This window comes from Macaca mulatta, chromosome 1 (genome assembly GCF_049350105.2).
Source record: "Macaca mulatta isolate MMU2019108-1 chromosome 1, T2T-MMU8v2.0, whole genome shotgun sequence".
Lineage (NCBI taxonomy): Eukaryota > Metazoa > Chordata > Mammalia > Primates > Cercopithecidae > Macaca > Macaca mulatta.
In genome coordinates, this window is record NC_133406.1 from 236,899,541 (window position 1) to 236,917,578 (window position 18,038).

General features: G+C 49.0%; 2 protein-coding genes and 1 long non-coding RNA gene across 9 annotated transcripts in view; 1 reads left to right on the top strand and 2 right to left on the bottom strand.

Annotated features, from left to right (window-relative positions):
* Positions 1-5,897, bottom strand: part of DFFB (DNA fragmentation factor subunit beta) — a 30,319-nt gene extending 24,422 nt beyond the window's left edge. For 4 of the 5 annotated variants that reach the window (XR_013409167.1, XM_015139220.3, XM_028840768.2 and 1 more), the window contains exons 1-2: positions 5,638-5,897; positions 4,512-4,638 (exon numbers count right to left, since the gene is read on the bottom strand). Coding sequence is in view for 4 of the 5 variants with exons in the window: in XM_015139220.3 (XP_014994706.1) it covers positions 4,512-4,638; positions 5,638-5,751 (241 nt within the window). In the remaining variant the exon portion in view is untranslated. Of the gene's footprint in view, positions 1-4,489; positions 4,639-5,637 lie in introns of all 5 variants that reach the window. The other variant, XM_028840762.2, reaches the window with a different exon arrangement.
* Positions 476-2,760, bottom strand: LOC144336822 (uncharacterized). The gene is made up of 2 exons (XR_013409173.1): positions 1,591-2,760; positions 476-1,367 (listed from the first exon to the last, which is right to left on the bottom strand). It is a non-coding gene; the product is annotated as an uncharacterized LOC144336822 (long non-coding RNA).
* CEP104 (centrosomal protein 104) overlaps positions 5,637-18,038 on the top strand; it is a 43,464-nt gene continuing 31,062 nt past the window's right edge. The window contains exons 1-5 of one of the 3 annotated variants that reach the window (XM_077978172.1): positions 6,367-6,511; positions 6,779-6,893; positions 11,209-11,335; positions 14,925-15,098; positions 16,390-16,528. In XM_077978172.1, coding sequence (XP_077834298.1) covers positions 11,223-11,335; positions 14,925-15,098; positions 16,390-16,528 — 426 coding nt within the window. In that variant the 5' untranslated portion in view covers positions 6,367-6,511; positions 6,779-6,893; positions 11,209-11,222. Of the gene's footprint in view, positions 5,850-6,152; positions 6,512-6,778; positions 6,894-11,208; positions 11,336-14,924; positions 15,099-16,389; positions 16,529-18,038 lie in introns of those variants that run through there. The other 2 variants (XM_077978163.1, XM_015138975.3) reach the window with 2 other exon arrangements.

Here is an 18,038-nt window from a genome sequence, read left to right on the forward strand (position 1 = left end):
ATTTTTCTTTTTTGTTTTTTTTTTTTGAGATGGAGACTCACTCTGTCGCCCAGGCTGGAGTGCAGTGGTGTGATCTTGGCTCACTGCAGCCTCCGCCTACTGGGTTTAAGCAATTCTCCTGCCTTAGCCTCCTGAGTAGCTGGAATTACAGGCACCGGCCACCACGCCCGGCTAATTTTTGTATTTTCAGTAGAGGCGGGGTTTCACCATGTTGGCCAGGATGGTCTCAACTCCTGATCTCAAGTGATCTGCCCGTCTCGGCCTCCCAAAGTGCTGGGATTACAGGCGTAAGGGACTGTGCCTGTCCCGAAGTTCTTAATGTTGATGAAGCCCAATTTATCTGTTCTTTCTTCTGCTGCTCATGTTTTTGGTGTCAAATCTAAGAATCCTTTGCCAAATCCAAGGTGACGAGGACTTATCCCTATGTTTTCTTCTAAGGGCTTTATATTTTTAAATTTTACATTTAGGTCTTTCATTTATTTTACTTTTTGTATAAGGTACCAGCTAAGGGTCCAACTTCATTCTTTTGTATGTAAATATGCAGTTGTCCCAGCACCATCTGTTGAAGATACTACTCTCCCCCCTCCATTGAATGGTCCTGGCATCCTGACCATAGATACACAGATTTCTGAGTGCTCTATTCTATTCCATTGATCTATGTATCTGTCCTTGTACCAGTGCCAGTCTTGATTACTGCGGCTTTGTACTAAGTTTTGAAATCAGGATATGTGGGTCCTTCTACTATGTTATTTTTCACGGTTGTTTTGGCTATTCTGGGTCTCTTGCAATTCCATATGAACTATGGATTAGAATCAGCATGTCAGTTTCTACAATGAAACCAGGTAGAATTTTCATAGGGATTGTGTTGAATTTGTAGGTCAATTTGGGGAGTCCCCCCATCTTAACAATGTTAAGTTTTCCAATCCATGAACATGGGATGTTAATCCATTTATTCAAAACTTTAATTTCTTTCAACGACATTTTGCAGTTTTCAAAATATAAATATTACAATTTTTTGTTACACTTATCCTAAGTATTTTATTCTTTTTGACGCCAATGTAAATGGGATTTTTTCTGCTTCATTTTCAGATTGCTCATTGTAAGTATATTTCTATGTTTGCGTATTGATCTTGTATCCCTCAACCTTGCTAAACTTGATGATTAGTTCTAATAGTTTTTTAGTGGATTCCTTAGGGTTTTCTACATACAAGTTCATATGATCTGCAAATAGAGATAGCTTCACTACTTCCTTTCCAATCTAGATGCCTTTTATTTTTCTTGCCTAAATGTCCTGGCCAGACCCTGCAGTACCATGTTAAACAGAAGCAGCAGGAGTGGGCATCCTTGTCTTCAGAAACTAAACACACCTGTAATTCCAGCATTTTAGGAGGCCAAGGCAGGAGGACAGCTTGAGCCCAGGAGTGTGAGACTATCCTGGGCAACATGGCGAAACCCCATCTCTACAAAAAATACAAAACAATTAGCCAGGCATGGTAGCGCATGCCTGTGGTCCCAGCTACTTGGGAGGCTAAGGCAGGAGAGGATTGCTTGAAACATGGAGGTTGAGGCTGCAGTGAGCCATCACTGCACTCCACACAATGCAGCACTGCACGCTTGGGCATTCTCCCCAGAGGAATGAAAACCCACATCCCGCAAAAACCTTTCAAGAGGGCCAGATACGGTGACTCACGCCCGTAATCCCAACACTTTGGGAGGCCAAGGCAGGTCGATCGCTTGAGCCTAGGAGTTCAAGGCCACCCTGGGCAACATGACGAAGCCCTGTTTCTCCAAAAAATACAAAAACTAGCGGGGCATGGTGGTGCACCCCTGTAGTCCCAGCTACTCAGGGGCGGAGGTGGGAGGATCGCTTGAGCCCAGGAAGTGAAAGCTTCAGTGAGCTGTGATTGTACCACTGCACTACAGCCTGGGCGACATGGTGAGACCCTGTCTCAAAATAAAACAAGAAAGAAAAAAGAAAAACTGCACATAATTGGCCAGAGCAGCTTTATTTGCAATAGTCAAAAACTGGAAACAAACAAAATATCCTTCCACAGGCGAATGGCTGAACGAACTGTGGTAAAACCAAACCATGGAATACTATTCAGCAACGAAAAGGAACGGACTATGGATACACACAACTTAGATGCATCTCAGGAGCCTATGTGGAGTAAAAAAGGCTTATCTCAAAAGGTCATATACTTTATGATTCCACTTACCTAATATTCTTTTTTTTTTTTTTTGAGACGGAGTCTCACCCTGTCACCCATGCTGAACTGCAATGGGGCACTCTCAGCTCACTGCAACCTCCACCTCCTGGGCTCAAGCGATTCTCCTGCCTCAGCCTCCTGAGTAGCTGGGATTACAAGTGCCTGCCACCACGCCCAGCTATTTTCGTATTTTTAGTAGAGACGGGGTTTCACCATGTTGCCCAGGCTGGTCTTGAACTCCTGATCTCAGGTGATCCACCTGCCTCAGCCTCCCAAAGTGCTGGGATTACAGGTGTGAGCCACCGCGCCCAGTCCCTAATATTCTTTAAAGGGCATAATTATAGACATGGAGAACATATCAGCAGTTGCTACTACGGGCTAGGGATTGGTGGTGGGCAGAGGTAGGCAGGATTATAAAGGGGAGAACGTTGAGTGATGGATGGGAGAGGTCTGTACCTTGACCCTGACACTGGTCACAGGAATCTGCATGGGAAGAAATGACAACAACATGCATATTGCACTAGTGTCAGTGTTCCTGTTTTGATATTGTACCACGATTGTATCGGATGTCCCCTTTGAGGGAAAGGGTAGAGGTACATGGGATCTTCCTATCTGTGCAACTTCCTGGGAATCTATCATTATTTCTAAATAAACAGTTTAGGCCAGGCACGGTGGCTCACACCTGTAATTCCAGCATTTTAGGAGGCCAAGGCAGGAGGACAGCTTGAGCCCAGGAGTGTGAGACTATCCTGGGCAACATGGCGAAACCCCATCTCTACAAAAAATACAAAACAATTAGCCAGGCATGGTAGCGCATGCCTGTGGTCCCAGCTACTTGGGAGGCTAAGGCAGGAGAGGATTGCTTGAAACATGGAGGTTGAGGCTGCAGTGAGCCATCACTGCACTCCAGCCTGGACAACAAAGTCTCAAATATATAAAGAAAATAAAAGTTTTTTGGCCAGGCACAGTGGCTCATGCCTGTAATCCCAGCACTTTGGGAAGCCAAGGTAGGAGGACTTCTTGAGCTCAGGAGTTTGAGACCAGCCTGTGCAACAGAGCAAGACCCCATTTCAATGTTTTAATAAAAGAAAAGAAAAAAAATTTTTTTAAGTCTAACGAGGAGGAGGACTAGTGGTCTCAGGGAAGAGAGGGGGATAAAGCACCAGAGAAAGGAGGGACAGAGAGACAGAGACAGACAGAGGAGAGAGCCAGAGACTGAGAGATGCGGGGAGGGACAGAAAGAGCAATGTGCTCTGCTCTCTTTCAACTATGCCCCGAAACGGGAAAGAAAGATAACATCCAAAGGTGAGGCATACCCTGAGCACACCCTGCCCAGCCCCCGCCTCCCGCAGGGGCCACCCCAGGGGACATCACAGTGATACATTTTCTGGCTGCGTCCTCTAAAAGCACAAGGTCCAGTGGAAAAGGGGGCTTGCAACCTTGGAGCACACTCCAGAGGCGTCACCCCTCAATGCTGACAGCGGAGCCCCCAACACTGCAGCCAGGGAGGTGGCCACATGGACGTTACTCCTCAACTTCTCTCTTTCTGCTCCTCAGGCCAAGGAGCCAGAGTTCCAGCCCTCAGAGCAGCCATGTCCTTCCTGGGGTACCAGAAGCATCTCCTGGAGCCTAACCTCCTTTGTACAACACTGGCTGACTCTCCCAGGTAAAGGCACATGATGGCGTCTCCCGCCCCAGTGGCCAAAAGCTCTCTTTTACGGGAGTCAAACAAGCGCAGACCTTGGCATTCAGCTGGTTCTGAAAGGCGGGACTTTGTGTCCTGAGGCTTCAATACAGATACCCATAAAGAACCACCTCTCAAAGCAACTGCCCCCCAACATGAGCCCTGAGGACAGCATCTCAGCAAACACCAACCGAGAACAATGTGAGGGCATCCCACGAACCAACACTCCGGCCTTCCAGAAGGGTGCTCAGCCCAGCAGAAAAGAAGGGTGTCTATTCCTGGCCCCACCTTCCCCACGAAACTGTGCAGGCCCCAACCCCAAAGCCCTCCCTCTACTCTTGGGAATTGCTAGGACACCTCAAATGAACGTAAATGAAATTACAAGATTTTTTGAAGAAAAAGACAACCAACCGAACAGCTGAGTTCATGAACCAGAGGACTGAGGACTCTGCCACCTAAGCGATGCTGACCGGTTCTGACTCCAGAGGGCTTCCTCCTTGAGACCCGAGAGTTCACAGTAAGGGGGACCCTTCCCCACCTTGATGGGCACCCGGAGCTAAGCCCCCAGGACCTCCGAGAGTGCCAGCTTCCCGCCCACCTCCAAGGTCCTTGCCACTCACAGCCCTGCCAGGCCTGGCCCGAGGTGAGCAGCACCAGCTCGGCGTTGTCGGGAACGCTGGGGAAGTAGTCTTCGGTGAGCTCCGTGCCATCCTCGTACAGGCACAGCCGGGAGCCACGCTCAGGGAGCTGCAGGGGCGGGAGAGGCGACAGGAGGAGGAAGGGTCTCAAGACGAGGGCTTTTCATCTGCAGGCCTCACAAACGACCAGAATGAGCTGTGTTTAAAGAAGCAGGCTCAGGCTGCTGCCTGTATACCACAGCCACGCCAACGCCCAGGCAAGGACAAGGGAGCCGAGCAAGGGCGCCTGACTGCGGGCCGTTCTAAAAATCGAAGAGTCAGGAAAAACATACAACAGGTGGCGACTGCTGGCTCTGCAGGATTCACCCTTTTAAAATGAGCTCCTGAGGGTACTTCAAATAGAGCCTGTCTTTGACAGCGCGGCCTCCCTGCTACCGGGAGCTGACCACCACCACCCCCAGCACACAGCTGCCAGGGCGGTGCCGGCACACGAAGGAGAACGGTTGGATGCCTCTGTGCACAAGTGTGGCCGGCAGGGGGCACTGTTAATTTGCTGGAGTCTGGTTCCCTGTTACTCTGCACTGGTCAGTTTTAGGCATTTTATGGCAACTCCCACCCAACCCGTACCGACCCCGGCAAAGCACACCTGGTAACCCTAGTACTGGTCCAAAAAAGAAAACCACCCTAGAATAAGGTGACGATTGCAATCCCCAGCTGCGAGGGCTGCAAGGGCCTGCAGAGCCCACCCAGTCAAGGCTTTCATTTTACGCCAGGGGAAGCTGAGGCCGGGCAGGCAGAGCAGCCGTGACCCCGCGTGCCAGCACCTGGCACTCAACCCGGGTTTCCTAGCTCTGATGCAGGGCTGTCCTGCCCGAGCGGTGGGAAGAGGGAAGGGGTGATCTAGGTCGCCCCCCAAGCCCCCTGCGCTCTGAAGCCAGGCTCAGGAACCCCAGGCTGCGGGGGCCCGGGGGCCTAGCGGCTGAGGCGAACGAAAACTACCCGCCCCGGGCGCCGCCCGCACCCTCTGTTTTGGAAGAGGAAAAGCGGCACCTCCTATTCTCCCCACACACCTCCCCGGCCGGCAGTCCCCGCCCAGCCCGGCGGGCACCTGGAAGCGGAGACAGCCCTTGCGCAGCACCTCCTGGCAGCTCCGGCCAGCCACGCCGAACTTCCTCGGGCTGCGCAGGGCCCGCAGCTTCACGCTCTTGGGCTTCTGGAGCATTGCAGATGTGCTCAAGGCCTCTGGGTCCCGCGGGCGGCGGCACCTGCTGGCTGGCTGCTCAGATCCGTCCTCGCCCTGGCCGCAGGGGTCTGCACCTGGTGAGCTCTGCAAGCTGGCACAGGCGGGGCGCGGATCCCGGAAACTACATTACCCAGAAGGCCTGGGAAAAGTGAGGCCCAACGTGGTCTTGTGCGCAGGCGTCGCCTCACGAATACTACATTACCTTACCCAGAAGGCTCGGGAAAGCAAAGGCGCGACACCACCTGGTATGCCCCAGGTGCCGTGGCCCCGGAAACTACACTACCCCGAGCGCCCGCGAAGCGTGGGGGGGGGGGCCTCCCCTTGTGCGCCGGCGCGGCCGGGGACGGGGCGGGGTCGCGCACGCGCAGAGGCCCCGGTCCAGGGCTGGGCTTGGTTGTCATGAGAGCGGCGGCTACGGCCGGGGCGATGGGCAGAGGTTGCCGGGGCTGCTCGTTCCCTGTCACTGCCGCAGCAGCTTGGAGTGCAAGGCGGACTGGGGCGGCGGAGGGGGCGCCCCTTGAGTTGCGTCTGAGGAAGCTGCGGCTGCCGAGGAGGTCCACGAGGGCCGGGGCCGCGGCCGGGGCCGGGCCCGGGGCCGGGACCGGGGTCCGCCCGCCCCCGGGGTCCGGGTGCTGAGGCGCCGCCTGGCCGCTTCCCCGGGCCGCGGCACCGCTGCGACCCAGCCGCCCTCTCCACCGGGGCTGCGGCAGCGCAAGTCGGGGCCGTTCCCTCTGAGCAGGTACCTTCCGGGCCGCTGCGGCGCCGGGCCAGGGCCGGAGTGGGGAGCGGGGCGCGGGCGCCGCGGGGACGCGGTCCCCACCTGGGAGCTGGGTACGAAGCCTGGGTGCGCGGTGCAAGCCCGGACGGTGTGGAGTTAGATTCCGGCTTGCTGTTGCCGAAGAGCCGGCGCGGCCCGGTAGTGCCAGATGCCGGGGAGCGCAGCATGGGTGCTGGGAGCGCCTGCCCCGGCCGAGACGGCCCATTTAGCGTGGAATATTATTTTCAGGTCCGGCTTTTCCTGTTCTGGATGCATAGCACATAGCGGGTCAGTTTCAGATGTGTTCTGCTGAGCAAAACTTTGAGGAAAGTTGCTCTGCCGCTGTAGAGATTAAAGTTTGATGGTTGGTTGTTTTTTGTTTTGGGGTTTGTTTTGTTTTGTTTGCACTTGAGTTTCAGATTTCTCTGAAGCCCTTTCAGTCGCTAAGATGACTTGACCAGAAACCCATAAGCCTTTCAGACAGTCTCACTCTGTCGCCCAGGCTGGAGTGCAATGGCGCGATCTCAGCTCACTGCAGCCTCCGCCTCCCGGGTTCAAGCGATTCTCCTGCCTCAGCCTACCGAGTAGCTGGGACTACAGGCGTCCACCACCACGCCCGTCTAATTTTTTTATTTTTAGTAGAGACGGGGTTTCACCATGTTGGCCAAGCTGGTCTCGAACTCCGTACCTCAAGTAATACGCCCTCCTCGGCCTCCCGAAGTGCTGGGATTACAGGCGTGAGCCACCGCGCGCGGTCACACTTAAGTCTTCTTAAAAAGATAATCAGAGCCGGGCTTAGTGGCAGGCTCACACAAAAATTAGCCGGGCGTGGTGGCGGGCGCCTGTAGTCTCAGCTACTTGGGAGGCTGAGGCAGGAGAACGGCGTGAACCCGGGAGGTGGAGCTTGCAGTGAGCCTAGAGTGTGCCACTGCACTCCAGCCTGGGCAACAGAGTGAGACTCCATCTCAAAAAAAAAAAAAAAAAAAGATAATCAGAAACAAGTTTTGTTTCCCACTCTTGTAACAAAATGGAAGTTGCTACATTGAGTTTCCGCTGAATTTATAGTTAATTGCCTTTTGCCATGCCAGCACTAGGAAAAGCGTAGTGAGGGATGAGACCCCCATGGAATAATCGCTGCCTGGGGAGAGATGTACTCTGGCACTTGTTGGGATGCCGATGACTGTCCCAGGGACAACGGGGATCCCACATGCCTCTGGTGAGGAAGACTAGCCAATAACTGGACGTTCAACAGAGCTTTGCTTCTTCCCAAATTGTTAATGGTGACTTTTATAGAGCCTAACAGTGGCAATCTTCAGTGACACTCCAAGTATCTTATGTAACACTTGAAGGTTTACACAGAGGGTACCCTAGGCTACAACTGGAAGGGCTTTGGGAGGGTGTAAACTGAAAAAGGAATCCTTTTCAAATACCAGACTGAGGTAATAGCATTGTCTCCACAGTGCCCGTGCATTTCTCTTTGCTGGTTCTTAAATGCCAGTACTTTGTTTTAGATTTGTTGGGGGCAGTATAGCATACTGGAAACACCCTTCTGTTTGACAGAAAAGGTCCTATGTTTACGTCTTCGAGCCATAACAGAGAGTGTTGGTTAGGATCAGAGACTAGCCAGGATTGGCGGCTCATGCCTGTAATCCCAACACTTTAAGGTGGGAGGATCACTGAAGGCCAGAGTTCAAGACCAGCCTAGGCAACACAGTGAAACCCCATCCCTACAAAAAAGAAAATTAAGTGGCTGTGCATGGTGACATGTGCCTGTAGTCCTAGCTACTCAGGAGGCTGAGACAAGAGGATCACTGGTGCCCAGGAGTTCATGGTTGCAGTGAGCTATGATCACGCCACTGCAGCAGTACAGCCTGGGCAACAGAACGAGAACCTGTATTAAAAAAAAAAAAAGAAAAAATGGGGCCGGGCGTAATGACTGATGCCTGTAATCCCAGCACTTTGGGAGGCCGAGGCGGGTGGATCACCTAAGGTCAGGAGTTCAAGACCAGTGTGGCAAACATGGTGAAACCCCATCTCTACTAAAAATATAAAAATTAGCTGGGTGTGGTGGTGTGCACCTATAATACTGGCAACTTGGGAGGCTGAGGCTGGAGAATCACTTGAGCCCAGGAGGCAGAGGTTGCAGTGAGCCAAGATCGCGCCACTGCACTCCAGCCTGGATGACAGAGTGAGACCCCCTCTCAAAAAAAAAGAAAAAAATTGGAGACTGGAACCCAACAGCTTGAGCACAAGAGCTATTTTCAAGGTGGGATAGGGAGTGACAGGCCCTGCCCTTAAAGATGATGTAAGGGACCTGGCATGGTGGCTCATACCTGTAATCCCAGCACTTTGGGAGGCCAAGGCAGGGAGATTGCTTGAGGCCAGGAGTTCGAGACCAGCCTGGCCAACATGGCAAAACCCCATCTCTACTGAAATACCAAAAAAAAAAAAAAAAAATTAGCCAGGCATGGTGGCACATGCCTGTAATCCCAGCTACTTGGGAGGCTGAACCACAAGAATCACATGAACCGGGAGACAGAGGCTGCGGTGAGCCAAGATCACGCCACTGCACTCCAGCCTGGGCGACACAGTGATACTCTGTCTCAGAAAAGGATAGAAAGATGATGAAAGGATTGGAGGGCTTCAGAGCTGAAGGGTATTAACTTAGAGCTTTGATTGTTTGGCTGGACTTCAGAATTCAGGACAAGAAGTGAGGGTCAGGGGAGAGTGGGCTCATTGATCCGTAGATGGGGAGCCCACCAAGAGCTCTGGAGGTGGGACATAGATGGAGATGACTAGAGCTGGGTCTGAAGTGCGTTCACACAACAGGAGCTTAGGACTTGTCTGAGGGAGGTGCTCCAGGTAAGGACACCAGGCAGCTGCTGTCTAGAAAAGACAGTGGGATCCGAAGGAAGGGTAGGCCTGATAAGACCTGGCACACCGCTGGGTGGGGAGTGGATGAAGACAGATGCTGTGGCCAAGGGAAAAGTACCTCTGGGCTCAGAGCCCAAGCGACCCAGAAGTGCTAGGTCACGAGGAAGGAGGAGCCATGGGCTGTGCGTTTCTGGCATAGGGTGCCGGGAGTACAGGTGTGGCTGTGCAGCTAACAGTGGGTTGAATCACACTCATCCTTTCAAAATTCTTTTTTTTTTTTTGGTCTTTTTAGAGACAGGGTCTCACTATCTTACCCAGGCTGGTCCCGAGCTCCTGGGCTCAAGTGATCCTCCCACCTCGGCCTCCCAAAGTGCTGAGATTATCGGCGTGAGCCACCACACCCAGCCTCATCCTGTTTTGGGGGGCTTTTTAAAAATTATTTTCTGGGTTGGTTTAGTTTTGTTTTCGTTTAATATACAGTAACGTCTTGCAGTGAACTTTGTGCAAAAAATAACTAGGATCTCAATGTCATTCTATTCTAGTGCTTTTGTTCATACATTCCAAAAAACATCAGCAATAATGCCAGCCAAGAATTAATATATTGAAGTGGTCCTCCTCAAATTCTCAATGAAAGTAAAAGAAAGATCTAGATCATGCATCAAACATGTCAAAATACGTAAAGTTTTACTTGGGGGTATGTTTATATGTTACCTCCTATTGGGAATTTCAGTTAATAGTTTATCTTATCCCAGATAACTTCTAATGGAGTCTTCTTTATCCTAGTTTAGTGAGGAGACTTTTTTTGTTTTCCTGATGATTTAGACCTAACCCAAATTGGCTTACTTAGGAAGAATCTGACTGGCTTAGTAACTGAAAAGTAACCCAGAGTCCCCGAGCAAATTGGGCTCAATGTCCTGTGAGTCAGTCCCTCAGCCTGACTCTGCATGAACGTTTTTGTACTTAATACGCCTGCCTGTCATTCCTGCTCTTCCCTCTGCTCATACGCATTCATTTCGCAGTTGTTAGGCTAGCGCCTACGTTGCCTTTTCCCCCTTGTTGTTGTATCACTAATTAATGTACTGGTTCTATTCGTTTCCTAACTAATAGAAATATATTTGTGTTTATATTCTAGAGAAAAACTATTTTTGCCATAACAAAATATAAACTAGATGGCTTAAAACAACAGAAATTCATTCTGGAGGCTGTGTGGGCAGGGCTGCACTCTCGCTCTGGAGGATGGGGGGATCCCTCCTGGCCTCTTCCTAGCCTTGGGTGCCTGCTGGCCGCCCTCGCCTGTCCTCAGCTGTGCTCGGGAGGCCCGCTTAGAGATGCGTCGCTCCGGTGCCTGCCTCTGTCGCCACATGGTGCTCTCCCTTTGTGTGGCTGTGTCTCTTCCCTTCTTCTTAAAAGTCACATTGGATTGGGCCCACCCCGAGGACCTTGTTTTAACTAGATCACACCTACAAAGACCCTATTTTCAAATAAGGTCACATTCACAGGTACCACAGGTGGAACTTTAACGTATCTTTTTGGGGAACACCATCCACAACACTGGTCAAACTTTTTGGACACATGTTTGGGAAAAGTCAAGATAACTTAAAAGATACCTTAAACAGAGTCAGAAGTATCTATACAAAGTGTTTAACAAAAAAAAAAAAAAAAGACTCTTTCAAAGAGATGGGAAAATTCTGAATACTTAGTGCATTATTGTGTGTGTCAGCAAGGCATGAACTAACCCTTTAAATGTTCATGTGTTTGTGAATTCCTGTGTTTTAAAGAAATCTTTCCTGCTCTCTTATAAACAGCCCAAACGCGCAGAATGCCCCACAAGATTGGATTTGTTGTCGTCAGCTCATCTGGACACGAAGACGGCTTCAGTGCCCGGGAGCTCATGATCCACGCACCGACCGTCAGTGGGTGGCGCTCACCTAGGTGAGGGCTGGACGGGGTGGGGCCTGGGCTGGGAGTCGGCCCCGGGTCCCTGAGGAGGGCACAGGGGCTCCTTTCATTCAAAGCCTCCAATTTTACTATCACTCGGACATCAGGACCGAGGATGTCAGCGTGCGGTGCAGTGTCAGGCATCTCTTTCTGTTTATATTTTTAAATGAAATGTGTTGACCCTCTTTCACTTATAACATTCGCTCACACTCCCTGAAGAAAACGTGCAGATGTGGAGAAGGAAGAGAAATGAGGCCCTGTAATTGTCTAACCGTATTCCCTGATCACACGCTGGGCTGCACATTCTCATCAAGTTTCTGTGCAGAGATGGCACGTGCAGCTTTGTTTGCTTTTACAGTTGGGCTCCTGTGATGAAAGAGTGTGTGGCTAACTGCTTTTATATGACACCAAGCTTTAACCAAAATAACTGCTTTTATATGACGCCAAGCTTTAACCAAAATAACTGCTTTTATGTGACACCAAGCTTTAACCAAAATAACTGCTTGTATATGCTTTTATACACAAAAGATTGTGTCTTTCACATTTCTCTTAAACACGCGTATACTTTTGTTAAAATGTTCAGTTGGGCACAGTGGCTCCTGCCTGTAGCCCCAGCTACTCAGGACGCTGAGATAGGAGGATCCCTTGAGCCCAGAAGTCCAAGGCTGCCATGAGCTATAACAGTCACTGCACCCCAGCCTGAGCGACCCAGTAAGACTCTGTCTCAGAAAAAATGTTCATTAGATGAGTGTTTTGCTTGATTATTTTCCTAAAACATTTAAGTCTTTTTGCCTCTGCTGCTTTGGTCTTTACAGCTGAGCCCCTTCATGCACTCACTTGGCATCTGCCCTCCGCCCTCAGTCATGTGATTAAAAATCCACTTCCACCCATCCCACCTCGTCAGCTCTGTGCTCTTCATGACTTGCTTTCAAGCCTGAGAAGTTACTATTTATTCCTAACTCATGAATGCGTAAATATGTATGGCATTTTAAATTCAATGATGTAATTGTGTCTTGCTTTTATTCAGAAGACATGTTGCTGAAAATTGAATGTAAATCTCATTTAAAATTAAAACATATTTTCCTTTTGGGGTTTTTGAGGAGACGCAACAAATAAGACCCCCTGTCCCTGCATTTCCCGGAAGTGAGTTCTGAATGAACAGAAATGAAGCAAGAGTCAAGCAGAAAGGGCCAGACAGCACCTTTGTCACCCGTGGAGCTGGGATTGCAGGCGAGCCAGCATCCTGACACTGCCCTGGCCGGGGCCGATGCTCTGCCCGTGCAGGCAGCATTAACAGGGTCCAACCTATGGCTGGAGGGCAGGAGGAGGAGCACACCCACGGGGGCAGCCCAGCGCTCCGCGCTCTCCTCCCAGACTCCCCGTGAGCCTGCTCGTGCCTCTCCCAGGCAGCAGCATCCCCTCTGCAGAGGTCCTGTACGCTCACTGTACTTGTTCCGTGTTTATATGGGGATTGAAGGTTCTCGAGTGTACGCCCAGCCACGGTTTTTGGTAATAGAAATCACACCCATATGGTTCTCTTGTGCATTGACATGGTATTGCTTTAAAGGGCATAACCTACACTCACTTCAGTAACACGCTTTCAGAGGACGTACCTAAGAAAAGGATCCATGTGCCCTTGGTCACCACAGACTCCCACTGGGTTTGGCTCGGGGTCTCTTGACTTCCTTGAGGTCAGGCATATCGCAGAAAGACAAAGGAGGATACCCTGAAGCCTCGCCTCCCAACGGCAGGACACGGCGCCCTGTTACCACAGGTCAGAGAGAATGTGGGACCCTCTACATCAGAGCTCAGGGCATAGATTGATGCAGCTCCAGGAGAGACACTGAAGTGAGGTTAAAGAGATCCAGGGAGACCCCCAGTGCCAATCGTGTGACCTCAGAATTCAGAGAGCCTAAACCCTTCAGAGCAAGACATTTTTCCAAGAAAGCATAAAGTTTGCACCAACCGTAGCCTCTGGGCCTCCATTTTTTTGGTTGTCAAATTATTTTTATTTTTAAAAATCTGTATCTGTCAATTTATCTTGAAAGGACAAATATATACTAGCCTTTTTAACTGTGAGGTTTCTTGAAAGGTATTTTTGATTCGTCTATAAACTGTTGATCAGCTGCATTTGAGTAGCTAAATCATAGGCCCATTTTGGAAGGATTTTTAAAAGTACAATCCTACATCACTCAATCATGGGGACATTCTGAGAAATGTATCATCAGTCGATTTCATCAAACACCTGGAGTGCCCTGAAACCCAGGTAGTACAGCCTACTCTACATACCTAGGCTCTGTGGCATAGCCTATTGCTCCCGGGCTGCAAACCTGTACAGCACGTGACTGAGCTGAACACGGTAGCGAGTATAACACAGTAGGTATCTGTATATCTAAAAATAGAAAAGCTAAGTCAAAATACAGTGTTGTCATCTTATGGGACCACTGTCTCACGCAGTGCATGACTGTATACTTCAAAGCTTTGCTGGTTGTCTTGCTTCTCTTTAAATAGTTTTGGAGTTTTGTTTTTTTTTTAATAAAGATTTTTAAATAATAGATTACTTATTGTCCTTATGTTCAGATAATCTCACCACAAATGATAATTTATGTGCCCTGCATTTAACTATCTAAAGCAGCACTTTACTGACATGAAAGACTAAAGAATTTCATTTCAAAGTTGCTCGGTTTCCCAGTTTGTGCCAGCTGCCCTCCTGCCCCAAATGTGCCTCTCTTGAGCCTTTGCATTTTTGGAAGCAATGTAGGGTCTTTGCTGACTGCTGTGATTCTCTACCCAATTCTTAGTTTTTTAATATGTTATGTCACTTCTGGGCTGGCCACAGGGGCTCACACCTGTAATCACAGCACTTTGGGAGGCCGAGGGGAGAGGATCCCCTGAGCCCAGGAGTTCAAGACCAGCCTGGTCAAAGTTTTAGCCAGGCACAGTGGCACATGCCTGTGGTCCCAGCTCCTCAGGAGGCTGAGGTAGGAGGGTCACTTGAGCCCAGGAGATCAAAGATGCAGTGAGCCATAATCACACCACTGCAGCCTGGGGGACAGAGCGAGACCTTGTCTAAAAAAAAAAAAAAAAAAAAAAGTTATGTCACTTTTGAGCAAAGTTAGAAGCTCCAGCACGGGCCATACCATAGGCTTCTCTCCCTAGACCACTATGCGTGAATGGCAGGCACTCCTTCAGTATTGAAACCTTGGGGCCCTTAAGCATTTGAGTTCCCGTGGAAGATCCTTTGGCTCCATCCTGCCCACTAGTGCCACCTCGTAAGATTGATTTATCTTTTGAAAAACTTCAGGTTTCATATCAGACCATTTACTAGCTACCAAGAGTATGATTCCTATAGGGTTACAGGCAGCTCAAGTCAAATTTTTAATCCCAAGCTTCAGCTCCAACATGACAAGCTCGAGAGAACGGGAATCATGTCGCAGGCAACTTTGTACCATCACTACCTACAGACTGTCCAGTTCAAAGTGGGTGTGTGGTTAATGCTTCTTACCTGCAAGAATGAGATGCTAGCATCTAGAAACCCTCTGGAGGAATTGTTCAGAAAAAATAAAAATGTGTTTGCTTTCAGATTTTGCCAATTTCCACAAGAAATTGTCCTTCAAATGGTGGAGAGATGTCGAATAAGGAAACTACAGTTACTTGCTCACCAGTATATGATTTCAAGTAAAATTGAGTTCTACATTAGTGAAAGCTTACCTGAATATTTTGCACCCTATCAAGCAGAGCGATTTCGAAGACTTGGGTAAGAATGAAATATAAATGTATAGTGGCGGCTTTTAGACTAATTCTACCTGAAAGCTCTTTTTTTTTTTTTTTGAGATGGAGTCTCACTCTGTCGCCCAGGCTAGAGTGCAGTGGTACAATCTTGATGCACTGCAACCTCCGCCTCCAGGATTCACAACATTCTCCTGCCTCAGCCTCCGGAGTGGCTGGGACTACAGGCGCCCACCACCATGCCCGGCTAATTTTTTGTGTTTCTAGTTGAGACAGGGTTTCACTGTGTTAGCCAGGATGGTCTTGATCTGACCTTATGATCCTCCCGCCTTGGTCTCCCAAATTGCTGGGATTATAGGCGTGAGCCCCCGCGCCAGGCCCTGAAAGCTCTTAAAGATGAATTGTCCCTTAACTTTTGGTCCTATGTTATATACTTCTATTTGGTTCAAGAGTACATAATTTCTTAACACCTGCCTCTTATTGAACATGCTTAAAAAGCAGCATTATGATTTCTATGAATTCTTCTGTTCAACTCTACTTTTCAGATGTAGAAATTTTCTTAAGAATACTAATTAGATGACCAATCTGGCCAACATGGTGAACTGTGTCTCTGCTAAAAATACAAAAATTAGCCGGGCGTGGTGGCGAGTGCCTGTAATCCCAGCTACTTGGGAGGCTGAGGCAGGAGAATTGCTTGAACCCGGAAGGCAGAGGTTGGAATGAGCCAAGATCGCGCCACTGCGCTCCAGCCTAGGTGACAGAACAAGACTCCGTCTCAAAAAAAAAAACAAGAACACTAATTAGAATTTGAGTTCTAGGGGGTTTTCCTAGGTTTTTCATTCTAGACTTAGCTTTATTCAAACCTATTGATCCTGCGTAGGGGTAGTCTAGCTTTAAAAAATAAAACAATAAAAATAAATAAGCCTCTTGAGTTCAATCAGAGCAGGGGGCAGTTTTACTGAACAGCACATTTTCAAATCAGCGTATTCTTTTTTTTTTTTTTTTTTTGAGACGGAGTCTCGCTCTGTCGCCCAGCCCAGGCTGGAGTGCAGTGGCGCGATCTCGGCTCACTGCAAGCTCCGCCTCCCGGGTTCACGCCATTCTCCTGCCTCAGCCTCCCGAGTAGCTGGGACTACAGGCGCCCACAACCACGCCCGGCTAATTTTTTGTATTTTTAGTAGAGACGGGGTTTCACCGTGGTCTCGATCTCCTGACCTTGTGATCCGCCCGCCTCGGCCTCCCAAAGTGCTGGGATTACAGGCGTGAGCCACCGTGCCCGGCCAAATCAGCGTATTCTTCAGTTGTGTTTTGTTTTTCAGCTACGTGTCTCTCTGTGATAATGAAAAGACAGGTTGCAAAGCCCGGGAACTAAAATCAGTTTATGTGGATGCAGTAGGACAATTTCTTAAACTGATTTTTCACCAAAACCATGCCAACAAATACAACATATATAATCAGGTAAGATGCATGCAGCTTCGCCTTCGATCCTGCCCCTACCTTCTTTGTGGGATTATGTGGTCACATATCTTTTCTTAGATGCATTTTCAAGATGATCTTACAAGAGAGGATCTCTTCTGGGAGACTGCTGAGCTCTCTGAGCTGTGCTGTCTGATCCAGCAGCCTCTGGGCACACGTGGCCAGTGCCTACCACGAACTGGCCTAGTGCCCAGAGCTGCTGCCAGCATCACCAGACAGTGGGCTTCAGAGACTCAGTACAAAAGGAGAATGCAAAACAGTTCATGAGAACTTTTATGTCAATTGTATGTGATGAAATGATAATATTTTGGATATGTTGTGTTAACCTATATTATTAAAGTTAATCGCATTTTTTAATTTTTTAATGTGCCTACTTAACCTTAATAACACATGTGGCTCACATCCTATTTGTGTAGGACAGCACAGTTCTAAATAAACCCTCCCAACGTGCACGAGGTAAAGCCCCTAGTAAAAATTGCGGATACATGAATGTTGCGTGTAATCCAGAATCTCTCCAGCTCCAATCCGCTGATTCTTCATCTCTTCCTTCCTCCCTCCCTTTCTTTCCTTTTCTTTCTTTTTCTCACATGATTAGTGTAGTAGAAATCAGTTGTGTCCAAAGCAATCTTGTTAATTAGCACAAGTATTTACAACTCTCCCTGCCCCTTCCAAGAGGAATGCGAGCACCCAGCAAATCAAATCTCTAGACCAAAGCGGGTGAGCTGGACCAGAGAGCAAAGGTCCAGTTAAGCTGCCTGGCGCCTTCCGCATGACACGCCAGGAAGCCAGAAGAATGATTGTTAACCCTCTTCCTTCCTCTCCCCACCTGCATGTGTTGACCAGCAATGACCTGGCTAAGTAGTTGGTCTACAGTGGTTGGGGGTGCAGGATGGAAAAGTGACTCCCCACCTCAGGTGAGACTTACCGACTTGGATATTCTGAGCTGTGTTAACTTTTCATCATCTAAGTTCCCAAGATCCTTCAAAGATGAGCTCCATACTGAATCTCAAGTGGATGTCTTTTTTTTCTCTTTTTTTTTTCTTTTTTTTTTTTTTTGAGACGGAGTTTCGCTCTTGTTGCCCAGGCTGGAGTGCAATGGCGCAATCTCGGTTCACTGCAACTTCTGCCTCCCGGGTTCAAACAATTCTCCTGCCTCAGCCTCCCGAGTAGCTGGGATTACAGGCATGCACCACCACACCCAGCTAATTTGGTATTTTTAGTAGATACGGGGTTTCTCCGTGTTGGCCAGGCTGGTCTCGAACTCCCGACCTCAGGTGACCCTGCTGTCTCAGCCTCCCAAAGTGGTGGGATTACAGGCGTGAGCCACCGCCCCCAGCTAGAACATCCTTTAAATGGTTAAAATAACCATTTGGTTAAGCATTAGAATACTAACTTACATAATTTATTTAAAATTCTTTGTTAATTATTAAAAATTCTTTACATTAGCATAACATTTTAACAATTAATACACTTTGATATACATCATCCCGTT